At 47.7% G+C, this 19,763-nt stretch overlaps 1 protein-coding gene across 2 annotated transcripts; it reads right to left on the reverse strand.

Moving 5' to 3' along the window:
* Positions 1–64: 64 nt before the first annotated feature.
* On the reverse strand, positions 65–19,623 carry LOC133127380 (uncharacterized protein C1orf21 homolog). 2 transcript variants are annotated; one of them, XM_061240202.1, is made up of 6 exons: positions 19,227–19,623; positions 11,384–11,516; positions 4,559–4,647; positions 3,267–3,337; positions 2,371–2,431; positions 65–592 (listed from the first exon to the last, which is right to left on the reverse strand). In XM_061240202.1, exons 2-6 carry the CDS (start codon positions 11,472–11,474, stop codon positions 554–556), a joined length of 351 nt encoding a protein of 116 aa, XP_061096186.1. In that variant the 5' UTR covers positions 11,475–11,516; positions 19,227–19,623; the 3' UTR covers positions 65–553. The 2 variants fall into 2 exon arrangements, with proteins under 2 accessions (XP_061096186.1, XP_061096187.1); XM_061240203.1 differs by lacking the exon at positions 19,227–19,623 and adding an exon at positions 14,750–14,768.
* Positions 19,624–19,763: the final 140 nt, after the last annotated feature.

Raw genomic sequence — 19,763 nt, forward strand, 5'->3', positions numbered from 1 at the left:
CTCCGTCCTCTCTGGGTTCATCCGGATCGATTCGGGAGTTAAATCTCAGTTTCGATAAGCAGACGGGGGGGGGCCCACCCGTCTCTCCTCGCAACCTCCCTCTGGCAGCGCGGGGAGCGGGGTTTGGGAGCGGAGGGGGTGAAAAGGGCCCGGCCCGTTCCGGCTGTTCGGCGCTCCCTCCTGGCGCTGAGCTCGGGGGGGAAGAGGTGCCACTCACACACACAATGGCACACGCTGAGGCGTGTTAAGCGGTGTTCCTGTGCTGGACTGAGGAAATGTTAAAGACTTTGTTTTGTTTTTGGGAGGGGGGGGGGGGTGGGGTTGGGGGTGGCTCTTGAGGCTCTTTCGGCCGGAGAGGGACACGTCTTGCTGCTGTGAGTCCGTGTGACGTACCCCCCCTCCCCCTCCCCGTGGGTTCCTGGAGCAAAGAGGCACCGTGACATCAGGGGCAGCCTTCAACAGTCTGTGGGCAGAAAGAACTCATACGCGCACGTGCGCGCACACACACACACACACACACACACACTTTCCGTAGCAGTCCGCGGTCGCCACGCTATGTCACGTCGTCCTCTTCCGAGCAGTAGTCCCGTCCCTGAGGGCAGACGAGAGAGAGAAGCGGGAGTCAGGACAGACCGACAGCGAGGAGTCCAGAGCGCAGATTCTCAAATCTGCACCCGAATCTATTCTTAAAAGTTAGACGTCTTATGATTCAAAATTATATAATTAGTCAGAGCACAGATTCTGACAGATCTGGGCAAATCTGCACTCAAATCTATTCTAGATGTTAAGACGTGTTATGATTCAAAATTCTATAATTAGTCAGAACAGATTCTAACAGAGCTCGGAAAATCTGCACTCAAATCTATTCTTGAAGTTAGACGTGTTGGGATTAAAAATGATATTACAATTATAGCAATACTGTTACATAGATATTACAAATGACATGAAGCATGGCAACCTGTTTAATTTGGACCTGTGTAGGTAGCGTTGAAAAGATTATTTTGTGACTTATTCTTCACAATAGAAGTTCTGTCTCCCTACCACTGATACTGGAACATTTTAATTTCAGCCATCTTTGGGAAAATACATTTAGGGGTGTAACCCAAATGGTGGCAAAGGACGTTCTGCACTGTAAAATACTTCCAGATACTCCCGTTAAGAAAAGCATAATGTCAGAACAGAAGAACCCCAGGACTAAAGGATGTGTGGTTAGGCACCAAATGTAAGGCAAAGGGGAAACAGGAAGCCCGCGCATTTAGGATATTCCAAAGTGTACCCTTCGAACTCCCGTTTTGTCACGTGCCATGACATCATCATGCAAACATTCCAGGCCCCCGATGGGAAAAGCGGTTGAAGGATCTGTTGAGCTGCGCTTCGGAATGCATCTTAAAAACGAGCGAACCGGACGCTGCTATTCACTAACGTGCGTTAGCCTTTTCTCATTAACGCACGTCAGCCGTTCCCGAATTGCGGTATCACAGACCGCGATACAGGCTAATTTAATTCACAGACGAACAGAAAACGTATTTGTCCTCTTGTCAGTATTTTCACTGACGTTGTTCACCAATACGGTAGCGTACAGTAGCCTATGCAACAGCAGTGAAAAAAAAAAAAAAACTGATGTTGTAATTCCTACCTACAGTTCTTTTGCGTTTATTAAATAGGCCATTCTTTATACGAATTGTGCACGATATTAACAATAGACGCCGGCTCCTGATTTTGCATGCAATTAAGCATTAATTAAGGTTTTAACAGTAGAAGAGTAGGAATCTCACTTGTACCAGCTGGGGGACATTTTGCCTGTTGTGGGCCTGATGGTGAGCCTATACAAACGGATGATAATGATGATTGTTATAATTATGATTATGCTAACAAAATGGAACCTGTGAATTGGCATGTCTTTCCTGGGGTTTGTGTTAACAGTATTTGCCTCAGCATTAGAAACAGCAGGTCGGTAATATTGTTGAATTCTACACATAAATTTGTCAATAATCATGTAATATTGTCCACTGCTTCAAGGGAAGCTGGTCATTCACAGATCACAGTGGTTTTCAGGGTGTTTGTGATGTTTTCTGGGATGTCATTTATGCCTCTCTTTGCTAGAAGCAACTGCCAGTTTCTCCTTCCTAAAGCGCTGGGATGAGGTATGACTGGATCAGCCTCAATTTGAAGCCTCCATAGCTCCAAAACCCCTCTCCCCCCCTCCTACTCCAAGAATGAGGGCATTTACTGCGAAAGTCAAAATGAAAGCCTTGTATTCCGTGCACTTCCTGGCGGGGGGGGGGCTGGGGGGCGGCTCAATTTGTACCGTCTCTTTAAATTCCCAGCCCCAGCTGCCGAAGCTCCTCCCACCTCCCGCCATCCTCTCACCTTCTCAATCTTCTCATCCAGCATCCGGAAGAACTCCTGCTGACTCTCTGACGTGTGGATACTGAGAGGGAGAGAAAGAAGGAGGGAGAAAGAGAGGGAGAGCAAGAGAGCAATGGAGGGAGAGAGAAAAAGGGAATGGGTGGGAGAGAGCATGAGGGAGAGCAAGAGAGATGGGGAGAGGAAAAGGTAGAATGGGGGAAGGAGAGATGGAGGGAGAGTGAAAGAGAGGAAACGGTGGAAGGGGAGAGAAGTATAAAAGGGGAGGAGAGAGATGGAAGGGGGGAGAAAGGGAGAGGGAGTGAGAGTGGGAGAGAGAGGGAGATTGAGAAGGAGGAAGTTGGGGGGTGGAGGGGAGGGGAGGGGGGGAGGGGGGGAGGGGGGGAGGGGGGGGGGGTTGAACAGGGAGGCAGAAATACCATGAGAATTTTCCACTGCGACTGGCTGAGAACAGTCAGACTCTCACAGTCTGAACAGTAAGGACCCAAAGCCCGGCAAGGCCGTCGCTGGCCCGAGAAGCAGCTGCACTCAAACATCAATTAATCATTTCGTGCGGACGGTCAGAGGAACCGCGAAACTGCCGCATTACCCCCCGAGCACCCGGGCGCTCACATTACAGGCAACGACATCCGTCTCCCTCCGTCCCGGTAATCAAACGTGAGAAACGCGGCCATTATCGAGTGGGCACACGCTCACACCGCCGTCACCGCTCGAGAAAAGATGAATATGATGTCATGCTTTTATTGCACGGAAACCTCAAGTAGCACATATCGTTAAAGAGCACGCGCGCACACACAGGGACACATGCAGGCGCAGGCACACACACACACACACAGACACACACACACACAAAGAGCACACAGGCACACACACACACAGTAGAAACGAGTCTGACTCACTTGGTCCTGTTAGTGTTGCCTCCTGGGATTTCCTTGTGCTGTTTGTTCCTGAATGCCACGGCGCTCTTCTCCTGCAGAACGCACACACAGATCACACCTCTCACCTCGCGCACCACAGAAACAGAAGCGACACGCTGCACTGTCACACGTCTGTCCCCCGCCAGAGCCGCCATTTTGGCTCAAGCACAATACACTCTGCTAGGGTCAGAAAGGCTTTGTGTCGTACAGAAATGGCAGTAATAGGTTGCATTTTGTGTCTGTGCTCTTGCCAGAGGTGCCATTTTGATTCAAACAATAGGTACTGTGCAAGGGGCAGGGATGCTTCCTATAAGTGACAATAGTGACAGGGTGTGTTTCGATAATCTGTACCTTGCCACAGTCACCATTTTGGCTCAAGGGAAATGTAGTGGACAAGGGACAGGAATGCCTCCCCTTGCTCCAAAATGGCAGCTGCAGTGGTGCACTTTGCATCTCCATCCCAAGCCAAAAACACCATTTTGGCTCAAAATGCCCTGCATAAGGCGCAAGAATGCTGCCTCTTGCCCGTGAGAGCTGGACACAGCTGATTACAGCTGATCGCGAGCCCTACGAAGAACAGGCCGCAAAGGAGAACACGTTCGGGAATGGCCAAGGTAACGGTTACCGCTAGCTCGCAAAAATAACCTTCCATCACCTCGGTGTTCCTCCAACTGTTAAGTCTGTATGCAGTCATGAATATTTAACGCTGTTTGTGCATGCAACGCAACAAGCGATTCTGCCACCACGGACGCTAGCGTGTTCGAGTCGGCAATAATAAAAAAAAACTCTAGACATTTTCCATTTGAAATCTCTCCCCGAGCGACTGGCCGTGTCTCCCTTCATCCTCTCCCTCCGCTGCCTTGGGTGAACTGCAGGTAGGGGACACACAGGCTTCTGAGGCAGGAGAGTATCGGAGACGTGCTCGTGAATGCAAAGCGCTTGCAAATGCAGAACGGGTTCTGAGAGAGCGGGCAGCTAGTGTGGCAGAGAGGGGCTCCCTCAGTGCACAGCAACACCGTGCCTGCGTCTGTTTACACCGCTGTTACTGAATGGGTTTCAGTGTGTGCGTGCGTGTGTGTGTGTGTGTGTGAGTTTGTGTGTGTGTTTGTGTCCGTATGCATGTGTGAGAGTGTGTGTTTGTGTCTGTGTGTGCTTGTGTGTGCCTGTGAAAAAGGGAGACATGGTCATGTGAGTTAGCTTTAATACTGCTGGGTTTTGGGGAGCAGTGCGTGTGTGTCTGTGTGTGCGTGTGTGTGTGTAAAGCTGTATCTCACCAGGTTCTCTTGGTTGCGTGCGTTCACTCTGTCATCCGCTCCTCCACGCATGTACTTTACCTCCTCCACTCCCTTCATCTTGTATTCATCTGCACAGAGAGAGTGAGAGAGAGAGAGAGAGAGAGAGAGAGAGAGAGAGAGAGAGGAATGATGAGAGTTGAGCGTTTAGTTGACTTTCTCACATTCTCACACAGATTTTTACACACACACACACACACACACACAAATGTTCACACACCCTCTCACACGTGGTGTACAGGCCACAGAGTGGCCCAGAGAGAGCAAATGGGTTCTGGCTGTTTGTGATTAATCTGTGGAGCCAGTAGAGGAATTAAAATGCACTGAAACCTCAGATAGACACACACACACACCCCGCCCCTGTCTTATCAGCTTGTACACACATCCAGGAGCCAGTAGCACCTGAAGCTCCAGCCCATAGCGGCACCATTAGCTGCTGTGCAAACACACGCGTATCACTGTTAGTGAGATACTGAGCAGGGAGAGCGATGACACACAAAACAGGAGCACTTGCGTACCGTTGCTCCCAAAACAACTCTTATTTTGACAACGTTTCCACCTGTGGGACTGACCTGACGACGGTGCATTCGGATGGAAATATTGTCAATATAACACTTGTTTTGGGAGCAATAAGGACATACAAATACAACCACTTCTTTAAAGTTTGGTTCTTCTCTCTCTCTCTCTCACTTTATGACTCTGTACCTCTCTATCTTGCAGTTCATCTGGCTTGAACCCCCGTTTAAAAACAACTACGTCACACGGGCCGCAGTCCAGAATCTGTATCTGCCGTTTGCATTGACCCTATCGCCCTCAAACACCTCTCTCCCGTTCGAGTCGCACAGAAAAACTGCTGAAATGTAGTTTGTATACACTGAGGGACAGTGTATCTCTGCATCAAGCAGCGACAGAGGACTGCAGAGAACCCAGAGAGAGAAAAGGAGAAAAGGAGAGAGAGAGGGAAGGAAAGAGAAAGGACTTCCTATCAGCGCTTGAGGAATGTAAACATTCTGAAGTTCAACAGCCCTTACCTTGACATGCTCACAACTCATTGAAGCACATATACGCACACACACACGCACACAAATGCACACGTGCACACATGCACACACGTACACACACACACACCCTTTAAAACGCACTGTATCAGCAGCATAGAATCGAACACACACTGCCATGAATGTAGTAGAACTAATTTACAACTAATTAACTTGATTAACCCCTTAAGGAGCCAGTCTGCTTTTGGACAATAAACAGCATGTGAAATTATGGAGTGCGTTTGACTTGTTGATGGGGGTTGGGTATTTGACAAAAACCTCAATCGATGGACCTCAATGAATGTATTAGCACACAAGATGTGATTATTGTACTTATTTTTTTATGATCCAGTCGGCCCTGTTGCTGTCTGAGGATAGCTGCAATGAGAGGGAGTTTGGGACAGAGAGGTAGGGGAGGGTGACAGGAGGTGGGAAGTGCAAACACTTTTTTTCAGGATGAAAAATGTTGTAAAGTTTAGTCAGCAAAATGCAGCATTTTACACCTCATGAGACCCATAATATCATTCGTTTCCATGTGTCCTTTTGGAATCTCCAAATGTCCTTTTTGGAAAACTGCCTAGACATAGATTAGCAAAACAATGCAGAATGCTCATGATATTGTCCTCAAATTTGAAATGGGATTTGTCCAGTGTTGTGACTTGGCTCCGTTGCGTTTCTAAGCGCACAAGCCACAGCTACAATAATCTGTAAAGAGTTACCTTTCAGAAGAGACCAGGATTATGTCTGTAGTCAGGGTTCAAGAATAGTAGCAAGTATTTTATTTTTGATATGTCATTTTTATGAAAAATGTGCCAAGAAAAATGGCGATACTTAAGAGGTCAATGCTATATAAATTAATTATCAGGCAAATATCACCTTCAATGCAAAGCTACAAATACATGTAAAACAAACTCTAGACTCCAAAACACGAACTAAAACAAGAGGACCCATTCGCCTTTATTTGGGAGGTGTAAGAGTGATCATCTTACACCCCAGACCATGACAGGAAGCTGTGTACTGTGTCCCCTTGTGAAACAAAAATATTTGTTTCCATATATGGAGATCCAGCATTCTTGACATGTCTTTTTTGTGACAATGGCAGGCTGTTCTGAAATTGTCAGCAATTAACTATGCATACCAACGATGTCAAGAAATAACAATGACGTACTTCTGAAATAAGAAATTGTTACTTAACATATTCTGCCAGTTGTGCTGCAAAATGTATTACGCTATAGAGACCTACAGAAAACAATATACCAATCATTGCCGGTTGTATTTCATTGGGATATATTTGACTTACAGCCAACAGAAAACATTAAACAACAATTACAATATATTGGCATGTATTGGAAAACGTGTTTGGTGTGCTTTCATACATTGAAATTCAAATGTATTAATTCACTATATGGCAATATATTTTACCTCCACTAGTGACGGAACAGGAAGCAATAGCAAAATATATAAGAAACTGTAACAAGCATGTAAAATAAAAAAAGATTTAAAAAAAAAAAAGATCCATACTTATTATTTTAGAAATGCTACGTGACACAATGGACTGAAAACAAATGTCGTCTGCTCACTGAAATCAAAACACCGAGGCCTGAAGAAATTCATCTCAGTGCAGATAGCGATAAGGTAAACAAAAACGAAGGCAAACGTTTAATCGTCCAGCCGTCAGCGGTGCCATTCACCTGTCATCAGCGATCGTCACTGACGACAGCTAAACACGTTTTCTTTCCAACCTGTGCAATTAGCTGACTGCTCACCTGCCGAAGGAAATCTTAACTCTTTTTTTTAAACTCTGAAAACCCGCATTTTTCTACCGCTAAATAGCATGTGTAAAATGCTTGGCACGTACGCGCGGTTTTACAATGGCCGCCCGTTCGCTGAAAGCGGTGGAGGAGCCACTCTCTACATCGCCGGCTGCGTTTATGCGCTATTGTTTTCTGTTCCCTGAGTAACGTGGCCAATGTCCTTCCCTAGAGGGCACACCTTTCGGTCAGTATTGTCCAGGTTTAGGCGTCCCGTATGGAGCTTTTCCTCAGCACAGGAAAGTAGTTCATAGGTGAATATTTTATGTGGTTTAAAGCTAAATTAGAACTCCGTCTGACTGGGACCTAGCGCCACTCCTCTCAGGGTCTCCAGGTCAGCCTGTGCTGGGTGGTCTACTAATCATGCAGCGTTGGTTCAGTACGCAATTTTCCAAGGTCTTAATCAGTCATATGTTCAGGCTTTTCTGCCACTGCGCACACACGCGCATACACTGCCAGTAAAGCACACATGCACTTACACACACACACACACACACACACACACACACACACACACACACACACACACACACAACAATACAACGGGAAGTAGTCTATTGCACAGATTAACATTCACTTTGTCAAAAAGAAACTCAATAAACAACTTAATGTTCTCTCTCTCTCTCTTGTCTCTCCATGTACAAGAGAGCTCAACCTTTCCTGTGATTGTGCGAGAGAGAAATATGGAGGCATAGAGAGCCAGGGGACTGACACAAATATTAAAGCGCAAACTGGGACACACAGACAAACACACAGACACTTACACACTCTGACAACGAACACGCAATCCGTTTGTGGCCATGAACTGGCGCTGGGGTGCTATGCTTTTGACCACAGCCTGTTCCCAGGGCTTCTCTGTTGTATCAATAAAGCCCTCCTTAAGTGAGCTAGCAGGAGGGAGATGGACAGAGAGATATGGGGAGAGAGAACCACAGAGACGGGGGAGGAGAATTGCAAAACTACAGCAACACAGAAAAACTGCCCTACATTTTAAGGGAGAAAATAAATTGAAACCAGCGAACGAATTGTAATTACTTTTAGTTTTAGTATATTATCATTATTATTCTCATTATTAGCATTATATTTATTATAATTCCAATTATTATTATGACTGTTGCAATGGCTCTTTTTTAACACTTAAGAACACCCTTTTTTGCATCCATTCCTTTTTTTAGGGCGCAATTTTCAATCACTATGGTAACAGATCGTAACAGTTCTTGATTTTATGCCAAAAAAGGTTCACATTTTACAACAAAAAATGTATTTTGCGATGCCTACATCTGAATAGAGGACTTCCTTTGGAGGAGTTCCAATGAATCTCTCGCCTGAGTGAGTATTTCTGAGGAAGACACCGTTGACAACACAATACAGAATGATTTTATGTCCCTGAGCATCTAAATACATTCTCAAAATATTGTATTATTATTCAGTATGCTTATAAATAAGGAGCAAGCTTTTGAATAATAAATAGCATGTGAAAGTATGGAATGTGTTTGACTTGTTGATGGGGGTTGGGTATTTGACAAAAACCTCAATCAATGGGCCTCAATTAATATAAGTGCAAACACTTTTTTCAGGTTTATAATTTAGTCAGCAAAATGCAGCATTTTACACTTCATAAGACCCATAATATAATTTAGTTTCCATGTGTCCTTTTTGGAAAACTGCCTAGACATAGATAAGAAAAAACAATGCAGAATGCTCATTTTTGGTGATAATGTCCTCAGATTTGAAAGGGAATTTGTCCAGTGTTGTGACTTGACTCCACTGTGTTTCTAAGCACACCAGCCACAGCTACAATAATCTAGACCAAGTCAAAAACAGAAAATCTTTTCAATGAGAAAAAAACCTTCCACTTTCACTGTGTATGTGCTTCTGTAACTTTGTTTTAGTAATATTTGGAGTAATTCTGACTCTTGGAAAACAAACCCCAAAGGGTTACCTTACAGAAGAGACCAGGATTATTCCTGTAGTCAAAAGGGCTCAAGAATAGTAACTATCTTATTTTGGGTACGTCATTTTTAAGCTTGTGTCAAGAAAAGGGGTGGGGTAAATGTTGTGCTGATACTATCAGCCATTCCAATAAAGCACTGTTGAACTCAACAGAGATAGAGAGGGCAGCAGAGTGAGAGAAACAACTCCGCGCTAATTATTCCTCTGTGTAGATATACCGCTATGTGCTTTGGCAATATTTACCCGTCTATTTCCTGCCAATAAAGGAATTTGAATTTGAATTTGACAGAGAAACAGAGAGATGGAGGCAAGAGAGAGAGAAACAGAGGGAGTAATGCTTTAGCCTACTCTAATGCACAGCATCCAGGTCAACAGTTCTCTCTCGTTTCTGTCAAACAGTTCACTTTTTAATCTAAACGGAACGCCCTCAGAACTCACATTTTACACCCACCAAGCAGACTGAGCGAGAGTGAGTGGAGCAGCCCATAAGCTGTCACTGTCTGTTCCCTTCACGCAGAAAGAGAGAGAAAGAGGGAGAAAGAGACAGAAAGAAAGAGAAGGGTGGGCGGGCGATGACAATAGATGAAGGGAGAGAAAAAGAGAGGAGGAAACGGAGAGGGAGAAAGGAGAGAGGGTGGGTTTTGCGAGGGGAGGGAGACGGACCCAAAACCCGATGGTGTTGGTGTAGAGGTAAAGGACATAAGCAGGGGGAGAGAGAGAAAGATTACAAATTAATATCAATGTCTTATTAATTATTATTATTATTCATGTAATATTGTTTAGTTTATGTATTCCACGGGTTTGTTTATAATTCATTACATATTGCATTAAAGTATGGACATTGCAATGTGTTTAGAAAAGCTCTTGCAGCACGTATATTAAAATATATCGTCTCAGTGAAGCATTTAGAATTGAATTGAGAGAGATAGAAAGAGAGAGGGAGGGAGGAGGAGGAGGAGGGGGGAGAATTAAACCTCATCTGGAGCTGTCAAAGAAAATACTCTCGTTCTAATCAACCAGCTCTCTTATCCCTCACGGATAAGAGAGAGAAATGAGGCATGAGCCGGGGAGACAGGGTAAAACGGAGGAAGAGACAGAGACAAAAAGAGAGATGGAGAGAGAGAGAGAGACAGAGAGAGATGGAGAGAGAGAGAGAGACGGAGAGAGATGGAGAGAGAGAGACAGAGAGAGATGGAGAGAGAGAGAGACAGAGAGAGAGATGGAGAGAGAGAGACGGAGAGAGAGATGGAGAGAGAGAGACAGAGAGAGAGATGGAGAGAGAGGTCTCCTGCAGTTTGGCATCTGTTGTGTCCCGTGAGGCTATTCCGCAGGGTTGATCCCAAATCCTAATCTGTCCCCCGTTACTCCCGCCCCCTTCACCGAGGCTTCAAGTCTCTCCCAGGCAAAACCCGCTCGCTTTAATCAATCCCGTTTGTCCACAAACTCTCGCTCTCCATTTCTCCGGCTCCTCCCACATGTCAACCTCCCGCGCGCCGCAATCAGAGACACCGACCACGCTGCTGAGTACCCGACTCCTAACACTTTCACCGAGCGATGCGTAGCCAGCAATGGACACACTTCACAGACCTGTAGAGCGCATGGCACCCCACTGGAAAACACGGCAGTCGTGTACCCTTACAACATTACATTCCATTATGGGCACTTGGCAGACGCTCTTATCCAGAACGAAGTACAGCGAAGTGCATACCCAAGCCAAGGGAGGTCATTTAATAACCAGTGTTTAATAAACAAAGTAGGATGGTAATGACAGTAACTGCCGTCCTTCTGTCCAGCCGAAAGAACAGCAGATTTTTCAGTTCTTTTTCGAAGCCTCCTCTGCCATCAATGGTCCCTATATAGCTACATGACATAACGGCAACAGATTAATATAATCACTCTAATTGCTCTCGCAGGAGGAAGGCTGCATACAGGGCGGTTCCGCGACAGGAAGTGACGGACAGTAATCCTGATTGGCGTAACTACGGCGATGCGGATGGCTGACTGACCGGTGAAGAGGTCCCCGTTGCTGTAGGCCTTGGCCCGGCCCTCCTCGTCGCTGGGCACGGCCGACACCTGCTTGGCGGAGGTGCAGCCCATGACCTCACTCTCTCTCCGCCCGCCCGAGCATCGCGCTGTCACCTGCGGGGGAGGAGAGGGGCCGCCGCGTCAGTCAAGACAACAGGAGTGCAGTCGCACACGGAAACAAGAGTACAGTCGCGCACGGAAACAAGAGTGCAGGCGCACACGGAAACAAGAGTACAGTCACACACACAAACAAGAGTGCAGTCGTAAACGGAAACAAGAGTGCAGTCACACACACAAACAAGAGTACAGTTGCACACACAAACAAGAGTGCAGTCGTAAACAGAAACAAGAGTACAGTCACACACACAAACAAGAGTACAGTCACACACACAAACAAGAGTACAGTCACACACACAAACAAGAGTACAGTCACACACACAAACAAGAGTGCAGTCGTAAACGAAAACAAGAGTACAGTCACACACACAAACAAGGGTACAGTCACACACACAAACAAGAGTGCAGTCGTAAACGAAAACAAGAGTACAGTCACACACACAAACAAGAGTACAGTCACACACACAAACAAGAGTACAGTCACACACACAAACAAGAGTGCAGTCGTAAACGAAAACAAGAGTACAGTCACACACACAAACAAGAGTACAGTCACACACACAAACAAGAGTACAGTCATAAACGGAAACAAGAGTAAAGTCAGACATGGAAAAAAGACGACAGTCACACACAGAAACAACAGTGCAGTCCAAAGCAAGAGGACAGTCACACACAGAGACCAGAGTACAGTCGCATACAGAAACAAGAGTAGAGTCAGACACAGAAATAAGAGTTCAGTCGCACACAGCAGCAAGAGTACAGTCAGAAACAGAAACAAGAATACAGCCAGACACAGAGACAAGAGTACAGTCAGACATGGAAACAAGTACAGTCACACACAAACAAGAGTACAGTTGCATAAAAAAGAAGATTACTGTCACACACAAACAAGAGTTTGGCACTGTACAAACAAACCTAGTCACAAAACAGCACCACAGGCATGAAAACTGTAACAGTAACACACAGCAATAACACCCTAGGTAGCAACAGCAACAACAGCGCAGTTGCAGACATTTAACACCCCTGCAGTGACTGACATTAACGCAAACGCAGTTACCACCGGCGACGCCACCACAGTAATAGACAGCAACACTATAGACGGCACCTTGCTACATCCAGTGGACGCAGATAAAGAGAGAGCAGAGTACCGACAGACAGATGAACCCGGGTTGAGAGAGAGGGAGAAGGAGAGAGAGAGAGAGGATCGAAAGGCAGATAGAGGCAGGCTCTGTGTAGCATCAAAGCCTGCCGCTCCTCCTCCTCCTGCCTGGCTGCCTTCTTTTGAAGTGGACAGGAGGGGAGTGTTTACTGCCTCCATCCCTCCACAGTTCTAACTGGAGGACAAAGAGCCAGGTGTGCTGGGGAGAGGAGGTGTGTGTGTGTGTGTGTATGCGCGTGCCTCCCCCCCAACCTCTCACCACAACAAACAATATACGCCACGTGTTCCCGCCCGTACCGGTTCAGCCTGGCCCAAACGTGTCCTTACAAAAGGACCCAACTGCTACAGCCAATGGCGTGCGAGGATTCCACCGAGGTACTAACAGGGGGGGGTGAGGATTCTCCGGTATTCGGCTCTGGCCTGTCGGAAACCCACAATGCACCTCTCTGCACCTCTCACTGCCCCCAAGCCGCTGATTTGAAAGGAGGCAGAGTGGAACAGGCAGTTCACAGTTCACAGGCGCTGATCGTACATATAACTTGGGACTGTAGTGACAGGAAGTCACCCTTTCTGTTGATGCTAATTATCTGTATTGCATTAGCATAGCCCAGAACACCCTGGGTCCAGTAACCCTTTTCTTGCTTCACATTGAGACCCATTATGCTGTAATATTTGGCCACCAATGAGTTAATACAACAGTTTTTTTTGTTTTTTCTTTGGGGGGGGGGGGGGTTGCTGGGGGTGGGGAGGAAAATACCCCTCATAAGCAAGAACTTTAAAAAACAAAAAAGTTATAAATGTTGAACTCGAGAAGCCAAACCCCGTCACCACCGATGTGAAAAATTAGCCTTTTCAGCCTGACTAACAACGCACATCTGGTTCTACTAATTAGCAGCTCAAAAAGATCTCTAATTGTTGAATGAGGTGTGCTTCGTTTAGGGTTGGGAGTGAGAACCTACAGGACAGCAAGTGTTCAGCAACAGGATTTGGGCAGCCCTGCGCTAGTCAACACTTAGCATGCTAGCAGCATGGCTATGGGTCAGGGAGTCAGGCTAAAGACAGTCACCCCCCCCCCCCCCCCCCCCAGCGATGTCAAACGAGGCCAAGAAGCCCCAGTATCTCCACATGGCCCCCAGGCGTGTGTGTGTGTGTGTGTGCAGCTGTCCTGCTAAAATGCGATAACGCGACGTTTAGCGCAGGTCAGGCTAACGGTGGCTGTGCGATCGATGGATCGGCGCGCTCCGCTATCTCGCCCAGACCCGAGTCGCTTTCCTTTGTCCCGCTTTACGAGCGGCCGGCGTCTGTTGGGGCTCACGCACCGCGGTATCGCCGGCCCGTGTGAGCGCCCGTGTGTGCGCCCGTGTGAGCGCCCGTGTGTGTGTGTGCGCCTGTGTGTGTGAGCGCCTGTGTGTGTGTGTGCACCCGTGTGTGTGTGCGCCCGTGTGTGTGTGTGCGTCCGTGTGTGTGTGAGCGCCCGTGTGTGCGCCCGTGTGTGTGTCCGTGTGTGTGTGTGCGCCCGTGTGTGTGTGTGTGAACGCCCGTGTGTGCGCCCGTGTGTGCGCCCGTGTGTGTGTGTGTGAGCGCCCGTGTGTGCGCCCGTGTGTGCGCCCGTGTGTGTGTGTGCGCCCGTGTGTGTGTTTGTGAGCGCCCGTGTGTGTATGAGCGCCCGTGTGTGTGTTTGTGAGCGCCCGTGTGTGCGCCCGTGTGCGCCCACGGTGACCCATGGCGACCCACGGCGACTGTGCCCACGGCGACCGTGCGCCCACGGCGACCGTGCAGACAATGGGAGGCGTCGAGTCGGCGACAGATGCGTAACTGTGTCAATAGGACAGGGCTTAACCTGACAGCTGGGGCACTGGCGCCAACCGGCTCCACACACATGCAGGCGTGTGTACGCACGCACACGCTAATACCAGGTTCCGCATGTTCAAGCTCGCTCGCACACACGCAGGGGCGCATACGCACATACGTTAGCACACGCCAATACCGGCTTCTGTGTGTGTTCACAGACGCTCGTACGAGCGAGCGCACACACACGCATGCAAATCCGCACATACAAACATACTCATACCCGCTATAACATGGTATACGCGCCACCTCCAAGTTTACATGTCATATGCAATGCAAACATCTGTCTCTCGTGCACGCAGACACCGTCGTGTCCTCATCGCTGGGAAACGGCGGGGTGTCAGGAGCTGTCTGCGGTGTCGCTCGTCCTGAAAAACAGGGCGGACGAGGCAGCCTAACATGGAGAGAGGGAGGGAGAGGGGGAGAGAAACGGCGTGGCACGACCAGGAAACAGAGCTCTGGAAGCGCTGTCCCTCAGTGCCCCAGAGCCAGACCCCGAGCCCCTGACAGGCTCCGCTCCATCTCCCCCCCCAGACGCAGACCGGCCGGAAGGCCTCCAGCAGCCCGCTGTTTACCCTGTCCTCCAGTCATAAAACACCCTCCGGCCCCCTCTCTCTCCCTCCCTCTCTCCACCCGCTTCAGCATTTCATCAGCCTGACACGTTAAACAAGCAGTGCCAACAAGACTAATTTTCACTCTGTCACACATACACACGCTCACTCACGCGTATGCACACGCGCGCTCTTACACACGCACTGAGGCACACACACACCTACTGCACTCACACGATCTGTCGCACTCGGTTGTGCGCTAGGAACGCGCACACACACAAACACACACACACACACACACACAGTATCTCTGCTCAACAGAGCGGTTTGTGTTGCTGCAACAAACGTCTCTGTTTTCACTTCAGAGTCCCACTCTCCTCTCATTCTACTGCGGACTTAGAAAAAGGAAAAAACACGATGGGGGAATGAGATGGATGGACAAATGAGAACTCCACTGTCAGAGAGGAGAACTCGAGAGAGTGAGAGAAAGAGTGAGAGTGTGAGAGAGAAAGAGAGTGAGCGAAAGAGAGTGTGAGAGACAGAGAGAGACCGAGAGAGAGAGTGAGAGAAAGAGTGTGTGAGAGTGAGAGTGTGTGAGAGAGAGAGGGAGAGAGAGAGAGAGAGTGAGAGACAATTTCTGTGCCACAGTCACCCCAGAGAGATACCAGCCAATAGGGACCTTGCTGTGAGCACTGCTCCAAAGGCACCATTTACCTGATTAACGGCAACATTAATTAACATTTAACATCTTTCTGAATTATTCTACAGTCCGATAAAGACACAAGGGCTGTCGTCTCAGTCGGCAATTTGGAACCTGGATAGAAATTTCGTAGAAGGGGATGAGAAGAGACCAGAAGGAACACGCAAGCACCAAAGATAAACGTTTCTATTTCTCCCTGAAGTCCGACACACTGTAGCCTGCTTGGCCTGCATGAGCAACCGTGACCTACAGGAATGACAGGAATGCGTGGCTATTTCTCTGCGATACAGAGAATCACTGTCATCTTTAAGACAACACTGACACTGCACCACAGGAAAATATTTACAGATCATATGCTTTTGTGCTTTATATGTATTAACCACTCTCGGAGAGTGCTTTTAACACAGTGTGGTCGAAGTGCTTAAATGCATTTTCACGAAAATGAAATGAAATGTTGTAGAATATTAACAAAAGGTGATTATAATGAATGTCATTAAAGGGAATTAAAAGCAAGACAGGAGAGGTGGCCTTTTAACCCTTTAAGGTGTGAGGGTCACAAATGTGTGATTAGTGTTTGCAACTGAACGTTCTAATGCTGATGTAACCATCACCACTGGTAACTGAAATCAATGTTCAAGAGCACGAACACTGACAAAAATAATCCTACTTTACAAAGGGTTGAATCTGTATACAGATATGGCTGCCCTAATGCTTGCTGGCCAGGCAATCCACTGCTGTCTGTTCCCAAACATCAAATACCCTCACCCTTTGAATTTAAATGTGGTTCAAGCAAAAACACGCACACACACACACGCACACATGTGATACATGTGCTATATATAAACCTGCAGTAAGTGGATGGCCATATGTGGCTATATATTCATTCCTTTAAAAGCATACAGGCTCACATGCAGGCTGCAGAGACATCAACACACGCCAGGCCGTTAACAACGTAGTTTCGGCTGTACTGCGTGTCTGCGTGACAGGTCCCCTTCCCCACCTCCTGCTCTGCTGACATTTAAAACGGGACGAGCTCGACACCCTTTATTTGGGCGCCCTCCAGCTGATACACCTTGATGACAGCAGAGGTCCGTCTGGCACGGGCCAGGTGCCCAACGTTCCCAAACTCATCCCTCCTGTCGCTAACGCCTGCTGAGTCAACGCCGTCCAAAACAAACCGCTGCCCTCCGTCCCTCGAGTTCATCCAACTCTGCTCACACCCCTGTGTGCCTGTGAAATCCTCACTCTCACACACACACACACGCACACACTCACACTCACACACGCACACACACCTGAGCGGCTCTGTTTGCAGTTGGTACCAGAGCAGATCAGGTTTTGCTGCCTCATGGTTTTCCCCCTATCACACAGCCCACTGCCCTCCAGGAGTGAGCAACCTTAAGCCCACCTTGTAGCCTTGTGGCTACGGTGTCACACACAGCTGGAAGTCGCGTAAATAAAGGTATATACAGGAGCTACCCACCAAGGCGTGCACACACACAGCCTGCACGTGTCAAAAAATAACACAAACACACGGACATAAAAACGACCCCCCAGCAACCGCGTACGCCCCTTTCCTCCTCTAATCAAGAGTAACCATGGAAACCATCCTCTCTGAGTGATGTCACTCAACGTTGCATCACCACCGCCAAATTAGGTCGTATTTCACTTGAAATGCTAGAAAACAACCAAAGTCGGATCCCAAATGAAGAGAGTTAGAGAGTGATGGAGTGTGAGCCTGAATTTGATAGAGAGGGCGAAAGGAGGAGTGGAGCGCGAGAGCAGCTATTAATAGAGCAATCAGGCTCCGAGACGGTGACTTCAGTGCAATCTGTGCGCTGTCTCTCACCGTACGTCTGCTGAAAAGCCACACGCGATCGATACTGCTCTACACCTCGAGTAAAGTAGATGGATGCTGACAGATAGCGCTATACAGAACATGGCTGAGGAAGATTGCACAACCAAGTCGGAGAAATGTACTCACAGCAGTCGCGGTTACCCCTGTTTTGCCTAATGTAGCCAACCACATCCGGTTAGTGGCATATTAAATTGTTTCTGAACATGAAAATACTGACCACACACATGATTATGATGGCAAGAAGCGATAAACACACAATTCATTACAAGTCGCAACAGAACCTGGATCCATCGTACATTTTCTTTGAGTTGTTCTGCTCCGGCGAATAAGGTGTAGCTACAAGTGATGACACTACACATCCAGTTAGCATATAAGCCTATAACAAAAATAAACTGCGCACAACAATTGTATAATATTTCGTAAAAGCTCCATGCCTCAAGACGCATCCCACATGAAAAGAACTAACCCCTCTTCGAATTTGCCATTCGTTAGTAGCCAGTGTTGCTCATACGGAGCGCTAATGGTGCCTATTCACCACGATTAAATTACTAACTATCAGTATATTTAAGTGGACGTTTAGCAACTTCAGCTGCACGTGACCGTCTTACCAAAACAGAGTTCCGTTAACGACCTCCATTCCAAATGGCTCGCAAGCACTAACAGGGTCCCGGCTGTTATTCTCACAATTGGCCTGTGTAACTGTCAAATGCTCTCACACGGACCGAGCGGTGCCAGGGGCCAGCATACAGCTGCAAGGGACCAACATAGCTACAGCTGCCAGGAATCAGCCAGTCTTCCTCGGCTAAAAAAAAAAAATTAGAAGCAATGTTGCCTAATGTTGCAGTCACTAGTTGCCATCCTTCAATCGCGCATCAGTTACACATCAAGCATTTGTACCGAACACAGGCGCTCACACTGCGAACGCAGAACACATATTGCACTTCCATGTAGCTATTCTTTTTTCCCTGTGAAGAGCAAATAGTTAGCTCACAGCACGGCCCATGTCTGGCGTGGCAAGAACGCCGCTACTCGCTGAGAGGGGGACACAGCTGTGCGGGGCTGCGCTGCACAGACAGCGAGTGCATTGTTTCACCAAGCGGAGAGAAAGACCTGCGTGTCTACATGCACAAAAGTGTTTGTGTGTTTGGACATCAGGTCATGTATCCTCCGTTTGTGCCGTTACTTGTCCAGGGACAGACAGCCTTAGAGGAAGATGGGGATAGGCAGAAGGGAGGGGGGGCAGTGGGCACACAAAATAAATACACGATCGCACTGAAAACCAGCAACGCTGACCAACCGGAGCCTTCTGCCTTGACTGCCTTTTCCCCTTTCTCAACATCGAACTTGCTCACAACTAACTGCCCCTTCCCCCTTCTTTTCAAACTGGAAGAGAAGACAGTCGTGTGGGCAACAAGCCGTGGGATCAGATACCGAGAGAAAGAGGAAGGAAAGCGCCGAGCAATCACAGTCCGACTGAAGAAACAACAAAAGGGATGATTACAACAGAAACCACGAAAAGCTACACCAGCTGTCAGATATGCACGTCGCATTAAGTTCGACAATTCTACTAAATAATTAGATCTTGACCTACTTAGTTGTGCCAGTCCAGGGTCTCCGGTTCTCCTCGGTTCTCTTGCAGTTCTATGAGCTTCACGCGGACAGACGGGCGGGAGCTCGCAGTGTGTGGACTGCGGCTCAAAACCGTATTACAGCAGACCCAAATAATCGATGAGCTCTCCTCGGGACGTGTGTGCGTGCGTTTGTGTGTGTGTGTGTGTGTGTGTGTGTGTGTGTGTTTCTGTGTATGGATCACCACTAGACCGTAGCAGCGGAGCCCCGAGCGAAGTGCTGAGACTTCTGAAGCTCAGAACATTCCTTTGCTTTTATGTTATTATACCATTCGAACAGTCGGTCGCATTCAAACTCATGATGAATACTCAAAGGGTGAAAAATAAAAATAAATGCCAAGGACTGTCATTCGTCGCGATACCAGCAAATCCACAGTACAGTAAAGAAAATATCCATTGCCTTAATATTAAGATGGAAAGGGAAAACACAACAAACACGCCCTCATATAGAGAGAATGCAGAATTCCCATTTTCCTTCACAGACTGTTGGAGGTTGCACA

This window comes from Conger conger, chromosome 4, assembly GCF_963514075.1.
Source record: "Conger conger chromosome 4, fConCon1.1, whole genome shotgun sequence".
Classification (NCBI taxonomy): Eukaryota; Metazoa; Chordata; class Actinopteri; order Anguilliformes; family Congridae; genus Conger; species Conger conger.

What these genes read in the sequence shown, in the direction of transcription:
- LOC133127380 (XM_061240202.1), bottom strand. Translation starts at nt 11,474, where the DNA reads ATGGGCTGCACCTCCGCCAAGCAGGTGTCGGCCGTGCCCAGCGACGAG. An exon ending in CACGCAACCAAGAGAACCTG is followed by an intron (nt 3,338 to 4,558) that starts GTGAGATACAGC and finishes TGCGTTCTGCAG; the next exon opens with GAGAAGAGCGCCGTGGCATT. An exon ending in GGCAACACTAACAGGACCAA is followed by an intron (nt 2,432 to 3,266) that starts GTGAGTCAGACT and finishes TCTCCCTCTCAG; the next exon opens with TATCCACACGTCAGAGAGTC.